Below are 13381 nucleotides of genomic sequence, written 5' to 3' on the forward strand. Positions count from 1 at the left end.
CTTTGAGCTTCACTGGCAAAAACAGAAAGCAATAGTACAGAGTTTTATGGGAATTTACTTATGACAACACTTGGCACTTACTAAGTCCCAATGAATTTCAGCTGTGTAGTATCCCCATTAGTAATATATATTAGCTATAATACATTAGCAAATAATTATGTTTCTGATGTTCTGCTGTTTCAAAGCATGGGATGATGTGCAGCCAGGTTCTCTGGCAGTAATGGAGTTCTAAGAGCAGAACTTGAAGACTTACCTGGCATATCTCCAAGTGGTTTCGCCTAGTATAACACTGGCCTCTTTTCACCTGGCTCTGGAAAGTTATCAAGAATTCATGTGTGGAAGGCGGGCCTAAAGATAGAAGTATTTTTTAACAATTGGTTATCAGAGGTCAGTCCACCCCAGTCTGTCCTCTCGAATGACTTCATTCTCAGTACTCTCAGCTGAAGATCTAGAGGCTTTAGTGAAATGACTCAGAGTTCCTTTTGGATCTGGTGAACTAAAGGCATGTAGGCCCATTCCCATGGACAGCATTGGTCCAACACTGTGATAGCATAGAGCTTATCTTGGCAACTGACCCATGATGTTAAGCAACTTAGTCACTTGGGAGTAGGGTGAGTACCATGAACAAATAAAAGATAAGTTGGAATTGCTTAAACATGATGCAAACTACAATGAATGGAAGACTGGTGTTTAATGGCACTTAAAGTTCTACTCAGTTATTTGATGAATTTTACATGAGGAAAGAGCCATTTTTTTGGGTCTCCAGCCCTCAGCATTAAAAGATGTCTATGGCTAGGTCTTTATATAGAAGGTAATTCCATTTGCTTTTAGTAATTTAAAAATTGTGATAAAATGTACATAACATAAAATGTACCATTTTAACCAGTTTTAAGTGTAGAGTTCAGTAACAATAAGTACATTTGCAATGCTGTATGACCATCATCATCACTATTTCCAGAAGTATTTCATCATCCCAAACAGAAACCCTATGCCCATTAAACACCATCTCCTCATTCCCCCTTCCCCTTTGCTTTTGGTAATTGCTACTTTACATTCTGTCTTTAGGAATTTGCCTATCCTAGGTACCTCATCTAAGTGGAATCATACAATATTTACCCTTCTGTGTCTGGCTTATTCCACTTGGCATACTGTTTTCAAGGTTCATGTATGTTGTAGCATGTATCAGAATTTCATTCCTTTTTAAGGCTGAATAACACTCCATTGTACGCACACACATTTTGTTTTCCATTCATCCACTGATGGCCAGTTGGGCTGCTTCTACCTTTTGGCTATTGTGAATAACGAACACTGGTGTACAAATACCTGTTCGAGTTCCTGCTTTCATTTCTTCATATATAACTAAAAGTAGAATTGCTAGATCATATGGTAATCATTTAACTTTTTGAGGAACAACTAAACTGCTTCTACAGCTGCTGCACCATTCTACATTCCCATCGGCAATGTACAAGGGTTCCAATTTCTCCACATCATCACCAACATTTATTTTGTTTTTCTAATGATAACCATCTTAATGGGTGTGAAATGGCACCTCCTTAGATCTGCTGTGTAAACTATTTTTTAAAACTACAGTTATTATATAGTTGTCTTATTTTGTATATAAAAAGCTACAAACACCCGGTTCAAGGCCCAAAGTGGAAGGTAAAATATGATTATATTTGTTAAATTTTGAACATAATAACAACAATATTTCTCGAAATAAAAAGGCAATCCTGAATTTCAGGGTTGCAGTTAAAAATCATACAGCAAATAAATATACCCATGAGGCTTACCGAAGCTGTCACCTGCACAAAACCACCCTCTGCAAAACCAAACTCTCAAGGCAACAAGAACTGACTCAGACTTGACCGAGTCAGGACCGCACCGGCGCCACCGCGCATGCGCGTCTCCAGGCGCGCGCCCCCTCCCCTGCGTGCCTACGTGCGCGGGCCCGCGCGGTGGAGGGGCGGGGCCCACGGAGCTCTTCGGGCGGCAGCGATGGCGGCTACGTCGAGTTCGATTCGGTTGCAGCGTTGTATAGTGTCGCCGGCTGGGAGGCACAGCGCCTCTCTCATCTTCCTGCACGGCTCAGGTGGATTACAGTTTTACGTCCTAGTTTTCTGCTTGGGAATCGTCCTCCCCTCGGGTCCCCTAGTGTTGCCCTAGTGGAGGAGTCGCTGGGCCTCGATAGGGCTCAGTGGTCTCGGAGAGGACGACCCTCCCCTCGCTAACCCCGCGGCTGTGGACACACGGCCTTCCCCACCGTGTATTCCCTTTTTCGATCATTGGCCCATCGTCCTCGGTGATGGCCCTTGTGTCCCACCACTGGGCCATTCCTCCATCCACACCATTCTCCATCCATTGCAACCCTTGCTACCACCCCGACCCCCTCATTGTTCTCCCTCAAGTTTAAACAGAGCAAGTTAGTAAGGTAAGTTTTCTGCTAGAAACAAATTATTTAGTACTTTCCAGGGTCAGCTGTTAGTGATTGGGGCTTTCAACCGCCTTGGATTATTTGCCACTTTCTTTTTCCAGTCTCTCGTACTGCTGTAGACAATTGAGACAGTTAATATTTGTAAAAGGAGGCACTGTGCCAGGGCTGGAGTACTTTCTCCCTTTCCTTTCTTTCCTGCTACTTCCTTCTTTGTCCTCTTTCCCCTTCTTGTCCTTAAGCCCCCTAGATACAGCACAGAGTCCACTCTCAGTCCCAAGGGCAGATACTCTCCTTCCACTGCTCGCCCTTAGTGGCGCGTGTGCTTAATTCTGTATAGCATTCCTTACACTCATCTGTAATTACTTAAGCCTGTCTTTCCCACTTCACTTCCCCTTCCTCAAGAGTAAGGACCCTTGTTTTATTCTTTGCATCCCTAGTGCTTGGCCTAGGGTAAGTTCTTGGGAAATATTTTTTAAAGAAATGAGATGCAGCCAGTGTCCTCAGGGCGCCTACCTAAAGTTAAAAAACAAAAACAGTTCAATTAGTTTGAGTCAGCAGTGGATGGGAGATCACAAGATGGTAAATGATTTACTGCCAAGAGAATTTTAAGGAAAAAACTGTGGTTAGGCATACTAAGTAAGGCATTTGTAAGATGAAGAGCTTGTCAGATTTTACCAATTTGACTGAGAGCGTGGGCTTTGAGCTGAGACTTTTGTAGGCTTAAAGAGGATGGTGGTTGGATAATGGAGTGGATTGGAAAGGTAAGAGGTGGAGGCCTGGAAATGGGCACTTGTGGGAAGTATTCTCATTTTAAAAATGAGCCCTGATAAGCTGAACAGCTTGCCCAAGGTCACTTGGCTGTTGCCATGAGTGGTAGTGGAATTAGCGTTCGCACCCAGATCTCTCCGACTCCAGAAGGGGTAAGGTGGAAAAACTCTGAACTAGGCTGTATCATTTTGGAAATAGAGAAGAAATGGGCCAAAGATGTTTAAAGGGAAAGACTTGGCTAATGAAATATATTTAGAATGGTGAAGTGAGGTGTCGAAGAGGACACCAAAGCTTTACAATTAAGAGACTATTCCTGGTACTATTTGGGGCTCCAAGGATGTTCATTTATAAGCATCCAGAAATTCCCGGATACCGTAGTCTTTGTAATAAATAATTTAATTGTTTCGTAATATCTTTAGGAAATACTCCTAGACTTCTCTTTTTTCCTTGGATCACTTTGCTTAAAGTACCATCCTTACTCTTTTCAATTCCAGATTACTGATATTTTTATAAATTGTAAACCCAAATTATATATTTCTCCCTTTGAACTTCGGAACAAAGAATTTATCCAAAGAATTCTGCTAATTATGCAAATGAAATGCAATTCCCGTAGAGTTAGAGCTCCATTGTAGTAAATTAAAACCCTTACTGGAAGTATGATTTTACATTAGACTTTACTATATGTGGTTATGTTATAGGTGTTTGGGTTCTGGTTAATCCAAATACGGCCAAACCAATTTTAATAGTTTTACCACGCTCTTAGAATAAAGTGCTGGCTTTTTAAAAAGTGGGCCTTGTGAATGGATGAATGGATGTTACTTTGTAGCATTAATTTTTGCTTTTCAAGGTTGGAAAAGTGTATTTAGAGGCAGATTTTTTTTTTTTTTTTTTAAAAGGGCTGAAGTTCTCTTCTAGAATATGGCAGCCATAGAAGAACATACGGGAATGTGAGTAAGATATAGCCAACTTAATTTGAGCCTTTCCTACTACTAAAATACCAAAGAAGTACCTTTTTTCAGGATAATAAAAACAAACAATAGTTTAATTAGCTTTGTTCAGCTTCCCAGCTTAGATTAATTCACTCTGTTGTATGCTCCTTTAGAACACTGTGGTACTTCTTTTAATGGTATTCATATTTGTAATTACCAAATTTAATGTCTATAGTCCACACTGTGCTGTAAGGTTCACACAGATCCAAATCGTGCATATCTTGCTTTCTCCTCATGCAGTAAGTCTCAGCAAACTGAGTTGGTTCTTATTAAAGTTACTAGTAATTTCTGTGTTGCTAAATGTGGGGAACATTTTTCAGTCATCTTATTTGAACTATCTTCAACATTCAGTGTTCTCGAAACGCTTTCTTGTTTTTTTCTACCTGTTTATTCCTTTTAATTGATTTTGCTCACTCATCCTGTTCTCTCTCCATTAATGTTGGGGCTCCTCAGAATTTGGTCCTATGACCTCTTTTTTCATTTTGCATTTTTCTCTCCAGGCTAATGTGCATATATGCCTGAGTATTCTGTCTTTTCCTCTATATGGTGACATAAATTTGTGTCTCTATTTTAATTTTCCTTCAAGTTCTGGACAAGTTTATCCCACTGCCTAATAATCGTTCATTTATTAATCCATTCATTCAAGAAATATCTATTATATGGCCACTGTGCAAGGCACTATTCTAGGCTCCAGGCATATATTAATGAACGAAACAAACAAAAATCCCTGTTCTTGTATTTATTTATTTATATGACAGAGAGCGAGCGAGAGAGGGAACACAAGCAGGGGGAGTGGGAGAGGGAGAAGCAGGCTTCCCACGGAGCAGGGAGCCCGACGCGGGGCTCGATCCCACTACCTTGGGATCATGACCTGAGCCGAAGGCAGATGCTTAACGACTGAGCCACCCAGGCACCCCAAAAATCCCTTTTCTTGTGGAACTTAGATTCCAGTGGAGGAAATATTATATAGTGGATAGTAGTAAGTTCTATGGAAAAAAGAGAAAGCAAGACAAGGAGGATGGAAGGTGTCGGGGGTGATAGTTTTAGATAAGGTGGTCAGAGTAGGCCTCACTATGAATGTGGTACTTAGGCAGCTGGACTTGAGTGAGTGAATCATGTGGATGTTGGGTTAGAATGTTGCGGACAAGGGAGAACCTGGGACAGAGGCCCTGAAGTAGGTTCCCCGACATTCATGGGAACAGCATTCAGCAACCATTTCAGGTTTTGTGGGCCAGAATGGTTTCTTGGACATTTTTCTTTTCTGCCTCTCTTCCCTTTTCTCCTTTATTTTTTTTTAGCAACTCTTAAAAAATGTAAAAACCATTCATAGCTTACAGCGTTTGTCTTGCAGCTGATTGTAGAGGTAGAGGACCTTGTAGGCAGTATAGCGAGTATAGACCCACTGATTCAGGTGTTTCCTGTCTCAGTGTGTAGTTCCATTGTTCACTCAGTTATCCTGGCCAGAAACCTCACCGTCATCTTTGAAACCTTCACCATTGACCCCCCCATAACTAATCTATTACCAATCCCTATCTTTTTTATCTCCTAAGTATCCTTGTACCTATTCGCGTACATGCCATTGCTAGACCCCTAATTTAAGCATCTGTCACCTGGACAGTAGCCTCCTAATTGATCTCCCCACACCTACTTTTGTTCTCCCCTCCTGTCTTCACACAGCTGCCAGAGTGACCCTTAGAAGATGGCCACCTTTCTGCCAAAAAGTAGGTCCATGCTGTTAGGATTTGTCACATCCCTATAGTTTCTCTGGCCTCATCTTGCACTCACTGCTCTTTCCCTCATTCCTAAATGTCCTCCTCCTCCTTCCTGTAAAGGATATCAGCATTTGCCATATTCTCTCCGAGTTGCTCTTTCCTTGTGCGCTTCACTTTTCACCATCCTGTAGATCTGAAAACTGTCAGTTTGTGTCATTTGTAATCTAGGCATTAAATTAAAAAAATAACACTGGATAAAATACAAAATGAACTTCACTTTGCAGAGCTTATATTCTAGTAATGTTACCCCTGACCTCCTTAGCTGGGTCGCTTCTGAATGTAATAAACCCTGGCAGCACCAAGTGTCTCATCTTTGCAGTGGTTACATTTGTCTTTCATCTTTATGTATGATTGTTTGACTTATGTGTGTTTCTCACAATAAACTGTACCCTCAGTGAGAGTAGGGACCCTTTCTTCCTCATCTTGCCGAGCAGAGTGCCTGACGCAGTAATAGGTATTCAGTAGATATACTTTGAGTTGATGTCTTAATGAGCTGATTTAAACAATTAAAAGTTGTTACCTTTAAAATTTCTTCTTCATGACTACATAACATGGACCTATATTTCCTTCCTTTTTTTTTTTAATGGAAATATCCATACATTAATTCTTGCATGGATTTTGATTATTTTTCAGCCTTGGGATGTATAATCATTACTTTACATCATGTAAACCTGTTACCAAAATTAAATTTAGATTTCTTCAAGTTAAAAATAAGGTTTGCTAAATACCCCTTTTGAAAGATCTTGTTATTTTAACCAAAAAAATTGTTTTAGGTTGGTCCAACTATAAAAGTTTATATTCACTTCAGAAATTTAATTTTTTTTTTTTTAAGATTTTATTTATTTATCTGACAGAGAGAGACACAGCGAGAGAGGGAACACAAGCAGGGGGAGTGGGAGAGGGAGAAGCAGGCTCCCCGCTGAGCAGGGAGCCCGATGTGGGGCTGGATCCCAGGACCCCGGGATCATGACCTGAGCCGAAGGCAGACACTTAACGACTGAGCCACCCAGGCGCCCCAGAAATTTAATATTTTTAAGAGTAAGATAAGAAATGACAGTGTTTAAAATCAGATACGGAAAGAATTTTTTTTTTTCGAAAAAATAATTTACTTCATGTATTTGTGCCTGTTACACCCTTTAAACAAACAAGGAAACTTAAAACTCAAACAAGGTCTTTAAAGTGATCAGTGGTGAAGTTAGGAGTAAAACTATCTAAATTGTTCTTAGTTATTGATGCCTGATCAATTAATTCATGTTGATAAATTGGTTTCTATGCAGTTTTTTTTATATATGGAGATTTTTTTGTATTCCTTGTTCCAGCCTCTGTATGATATGAAAGCTACAGACTTGCTTTTAAATACACTGTGTTGTCAAAATGTTTTTTCTTAATCTACATTTTGTGATCCATCAGGTGATTCTGGACAAGGATTGAGAACGTGGATCAAGCAGGTTTTAAATCAAGAGTTAACATTCCAACACATAAAAATTATTTATCCAACAGCTCCTCCCAGGTATGCAGTAATTTATCTCACTGCTCAGTATAACTGTGGCATAAAATGTATATAAATAGATGTACTAGCTAAATGTTCTTTAAACTTAATTCTGTATTTAAAGTATTTTGAATTGGGGTACCTTTTCTTCTAGAACTTTTTTTTCCCCCCAATTCCACGATTGGGCCAGGTTCTGCGAGGCAGGTAATTTCTTCCCTCTTTGTAAAGCATTCCCTGAAGGTCTTAACTTAAACTTTGTCCTAAGCACACCTACAGAACTCTGCTTCCTCTGGCCCTGCAGATTGCTCATCTTTCAAACTCTCTTTTCCCTTCATTTACCCCAAAAAGAAACTAATAGCTCCCAACAAGTATAAGCTTTCTAATTTAGTTATGTCAGAGTTCATAATCTCTGGCAAAGGGTTTTGTGGCATGCTTTCTACACTTAAAAAGTTTTAGAAACAATGTTAAGCTTTTTGAATCAGTAAACCATAATAGGAATATGGAATTGACTACTTAATAAATATTTAGATTATACAACCGGTAGATGTGTTTAACAAAATGCACAATCATGAGATTGGTATAGTTTTGAAGTCATACTGCTTTTTATAATTATTTAGTTAGCATCTGCATAGGCTTTTATCCTGAGCACATGCTTTAAACTGGGGTTTGCAAATACTTTTTTGGGTAACCAAGATTATGTGCTGAGCTATGCATCCCACTCTGATTTCCCATTAATCTGTTCTTGATTTATTCTTATTAATTATACGTGTGCTTATGCAAAGGCATTTTTTTATTTTTCTATTAACTTAGTGTTAAGGAGAATCAGAACCAGAACTTCAAGGACCTTTTTATGTACAATTAAGATTTTACTTACTGCAATTGATAGAACTGAAAGAGTTAGAACAATAAAATGATAATTTTGTTGTAAAATTTAAGATTCAAAAAAAGTTATTTTTATATAATTTTAGAGGAATTTAGTAGTTTGGTAGTGCAAATAAAAGACCTACTGATCAAGGGGTTAATTTTGTGTTGTAAGTTGAATGTCTTTGAAATGTCAAAAGAGCTTGTCATTTGCTATTGGTTTTTAGGGTAAGTGAAGTTTGGAAGGAGAAAGACAGTGGTATTCCTATGGAAATGGGAAAGATAAGTTCATTTCAGCCTAAATATAATCGTAATTGTCTGACTAAATTGAATGGAAGATCATTGGAAACAGATTCTAGAATTAATGCTTTCAGCTTAGGAATTTTATATCATTGCCAGTTTTTTTTATTATGTTATGTTAATCACCATACATTACATCATTAGTTTTTGATGTAGTGTTCCATGATTGTTTGCGTATAACACCCAATGCTCCATTCAGTACGTCATCAGTTTTGATACGTGTTCCAGACCAGTGGATCTCAAACTTTAGGCCCTGAGAATCCAAAAATCTCCATGTGCACTCAGTATTATTTGTGGATGCTGTTGTGTTTAAGTAAAATATAAAATCACTGAAATATTTCACTGAATTCAGGTAACTTTTTGGTATTATATATTTTCATCGTCAATACCTATTTGAACAGATCATCAAACATTTTAGACCATGCTAACCAATGAAATAAAATATGAGCCACATATGTAAAGTTAAGTGTTCTTGACACCACATTAAAAAAAGGAAAAACAAACAAGTAAATTAATTTTAATAATATATTTTATTTAACCCATTATATCCCAGATATTATCATTTCAACATGTAATGTTGAATCAGTATAAAATCAATATAAAATTATTAAAGTGATAATTTACATTCTTTTATTCTTTCTAAATCTTTGCTGGTATATATTTCATATGTGCAGCATATCCATTTGGATGCTGATCGATCAATTAAATTTATATTAAATAAATAATTATTTCCTCAAAGAAAACAAAAACACTAATTTGAAAAGATAGATGCACTCCTGTGTTTATTATTGCAGCGTTATTTATGGTGACCAAGATATGGAAGCAACCGAAGTGCCATCAGTAAATGAACGGATAAAGATGTGGTGCGTGTGTGTGTACACACACACAAACACACACACACACACAGGAGTATTACTCAGCCATAAAAAAAAAATGAAGATCTTGCCATTTGCAGCAAGATGGATGGACCTAGACGTATTATGCTAAGTGAAGTAAGTCAGAGAAAGACAAATACCACGTGATCTCACTTCTATGTGGAATGTAAAAAAACCAACGAACAAAGAAAGAAACTAAAAAACAGAGTCTTAAATACAAAGAACAAACTGATGGTTGCCAGAGGGGAGGTGGGTGGGGGATAGGTGAAACAGATAAATGGGATTAAGAGGTACAAATTTACAGTAATAAGTAAGTCACAGAGATGAAGAGTACAGCATAAGGAATATAGTCAAAATGTTAACATTTGACGGGTGGTGACTACATTTATCAGTGGTGAGCACTGAGTAATGTATAGAATTGTTAAGCATGTTGTATACCTGAAACTAATATAACACTGTATGTTACTTACACTTCAATAAAAAAATTACATTAAATAAAAGTGAAAGTTAAGTACCTGGTTAAACTAGGTACATTTTTAGATGCTCTATAGCTCCGCGTGGCTGGGAGTTACCATTTTGGGCAGTGCAATTTTAGACTTTTAAAAGGAGGTCCCATACATTTATAGTATGTTAGGGACAACTATCCTAGATCAAATCATTTTTACTTAGATTTCTCATGGGTTTTAGTGCGTGAACTTGTAAGATTTTTTTTTTTTTAATGATGAGACGATTTAAATGGTTAGTTCTCAAGCAAGGATGATTCTTCCTCCGAGAATATTTGCAGTGTTGGGAGACATTTTTGTTTGTCACAGCGGGCTGGGGAAGCAGCATAAGAGGCTCCGGGCAGCTAGTGGGTAGAAGCCTGGGATGCTGCTGAGCATCCTGCACTGCTCGGGACAGCCCCCACAATAGACCGTTATCCAGCCCCAAATCACAGTGGTGCCTAGGCTGAGAAACCCTGCTTTAAAATTACACCTCTGTTCCCACACATACCAGATGATTAGTATCTTGGTTCTCTGTTAGGAAAAAAAAAAAAAATGTTGCAGTGTGGTCAGCTGTTTATATTTTAGAAAAACAAATATCTGAGGTAATTAAAGTATGAATGGCATCATTGTCTTTGAATCAATACAAAAAGAAGTTGAGATTGCACCTAAGAACAGGTCTTTATGTACTAGGCTTTCTTTATTTTTAGATTTAATTACTCTAGGTCAGAAACATTAAATACAAAAGTCCACTTTCCTTCAGAATTTACTCTTGAGAGCATGGGATTGTGAAGCTTTGCTTCCCTGTTTTCACTGGTTCTAAGATTCCTAAAATGAAGAAATAAAAACCTTACAATTGAATAAACTTTGCAGTTTCCCGTTTAAGAACTCAAGGGCTTTTCAAAAATTTTCAGAGATAGTGTATATATGTGTTTTTACTATAAGATCTACAGATCTGCGTCATGGGGTATTACATCTCAGACCTCTATCTTTGATTGGAGGCATCAAATAAGAGAGTGAAATGAAATGCATGTAATTAAGGATAATAATGCCAGTTAATTTGCTGTCAACATACAATTCAAGTAAGTTTGTAAAATGTTTATTGCTTTCAAACATAAGGACCAGAACCCTCAACTGACCTAGCAAAGTTATTTTGTGTCACATATTCAGCAAGTTGTACATTCTGTAGCTCTGCTGTATTTCATTGGTCCTTTCGCACATTGGAAATCAAATGTCACTGACCAAGGATTACCAATGGCTCCAGACCTTTGGATTTTATGATCTTCTAAATGTCAGAAGGGATCTTATAACAGGCAAGTATAACAAGCAAGAACTGGTTCAGTGTTTTATTATATTAGAAAATCTGTTTCAACATTACTGTGAAATCATTTTTCTTTTGTTCCATGAACAGTGCAGAAATCAGCAAGTCTTACTTCCAGATGTCTCAGACTCTTCAGAACAATTAGAAACTGTATTTAATATGCAGTTTAAAATTACAAGATCTGAACTATTTTCATTCAAATATGAACCATATCTCTATTGACTGAGGATTTTTTCAATCTTAGTTCATCTTACATCTCATTGTAGTTTTGGTATATGCTCTTTCCTTTCTGTTCTAATGTATTTCCAGATTATTTTTACTTAAGTACATGGGCATTAAAGGCATTGAATTGAAGACACTAGATAGTGTTTACAATTCAATAATATTTTATTCTCTTGTTCTATTGAAATTGGTGATGATGCTTCGTTAATTTCGTGGTGAATTAAATGTAATACATTTTAAGGGTTTTCATATTTTTAGACCTAATTTTCTGTCCCACAAATGATCATTTCTTAGTTTTTTCCCATTAAATTATGTTTGGTAGTTATGTATTATGACTCCTGTTTACCATCTGGCCTCTTCAGTATGCCTTTTCCAGACTATTCAATCAGTCCAGCCCTAATGCCCTCAGATTTTAGAACTATTAGTGGTGATTTTATATAAATATAGTTAATAAAAATTTGTCCTAGAGGAACAACATTTTGGAAACCTTTTGCATTTTTCTAACTAAAAGTAAAAACTTGAGTAAACCACAAATATCATAAAAAGTAGACAGCCACTGTTAAGACTATCATCCTATCTTTAATATCTTTAATGTCTTATTTGTTTATTTAGTTTTGCAAATGTGAGTTCATACTAAACATACAATTATAAATTCTGCCTTTTTTTCACTTAATACTATATTTGATGATTTCTTCCTATAACAATTTCTCACTGAAATATAGAAAACTGTTTTAATAGCTATAGAATATTCTTCTAAAATTTATTCTTTTGTAGACTGTTTTAGTTTTTATCCTCAGTTTATCACTATATATATCTATTTATCCTATTTCTGATTTTCCTTCAGGAAAAATTCCTAGAAAGTACTCAGAGGCCTTATAGTCAGTTCCTTTTTGTTTAAGGGATTAGCTCTTCTAAATTGTTTTCCAAGAATGGACAGTTTGCATTATTACCAACAGTGTATTAGGATACCCACTTCGCCGAACACTTACTAGCATTAATTTATTTTAAAAACAGTTTCTACTTTTATTCCTGAGGCTCTCTAAGGGTTATCTATCAGTTATCAAATAAACAATGCTTTCAGTATCACTAAATCAGCCTAGCAGTTTACTAATTTAATGTGTTTAGGTAAAGATAGATAGATGATTTTTTTCCTTTTACACTCAAAATTCTTTAAATATTTTTTTCTTGGTCACAAAATTGTTGCCTTTACAATGAGATCTACTTTATAATTTAACAGCCTCTAAAAAATAACAGACTGAGAAGAAAAATACATAGAAGTATCAAAACAGGAACAGAGTACTAATTTGTTGATTATTTCTAAGCTTAGTTAATGGATATAAGCTTTGGAAATATGTATAGTTACATTTATGTTTTATTCATTTTCGTGCCATTTATATTTAAGTGTATTATATGTTAATAAAAGTTATGTGATACATATCCAGAGTGACAAATATAGTAATATATAAGCAATAAATTCACTTGTTATTCCTTCTGATTACTTTGAATCAGCAATCTGATATGTGCTATACAATGTGCAATCTTTGAGAAACCAGTACTTCAGTTAAGGAGGAAAAGTGAAGACTTTTAGAAATATGTCATCTAATACTTTTTTTTTTATGTTATGTTAATCACCATACATTACATCATTAGTTTTTGATGTAGTGTTCCATGATTCATTGTTTGCATATAACACCCAGTGCTCCATGCAGAACGTGCCCTCTTTAATACCCATCACCAGGTTAACCCATCCCCCCACCCCCTCCCCTCTAGAACCCCTAGTTTGTTTTTCAGAGTCCATCCTCTCTCGTGGTTCATCTCCCCCTCCGATTTCCCCCCCTTCATTCTTCCCCTCCTGCTATCTTCTTCCTTTT

The 13381-nt window shown here is 36.9% G+C and overlaps 1 protein-coding gene across 5 annotated transcripts in view; it reads left to right on the plus strand.

Moving 5' to 3' along the window:
* Positions 1-1942: 1942 nt before the first annotated feature.
* The window catches only part of LYPLAL1 (lysophospholipase like 1), a 38845-nt gene continuing 27406 nt past the window's right edge, over positions 1943-13381 (plus strand). For 2 of the 5 annotated variants that reach the window (XR_014146598.1, XM_081825181.1), the window contains exons 1-2: positions 1943-2089; positions 7371-7470. Coding sequence is in view for 2 of the 5 variants with exons in the window: in XM_081825181.1 (XP_081681307.1) it covers positions 1996-2089; positions 7371-7470 (194 nt within the window). In the remaining 3 variants the exon portion in view is untranslated. The other 3 variants (XM_081825183.1, XM_081825184.1, XM_081825182.1) reach the window with 3 other exon arrangements.

Source organism: Leptonychotes weddellii, chromosome 6, assembly GCF_054177405.1.
Source record: "Leptonychotes weddellii isolate Sample4059 chromosome 6, ASM5417740v2, whole genome shotgun sequence".
Taxonomy (NCBI): Eukaryota; Metazoa; Chordata; class Mammalia; order Carnivora; family Phocidae; genus Leptonychotes; species Leptonychotes weddellii.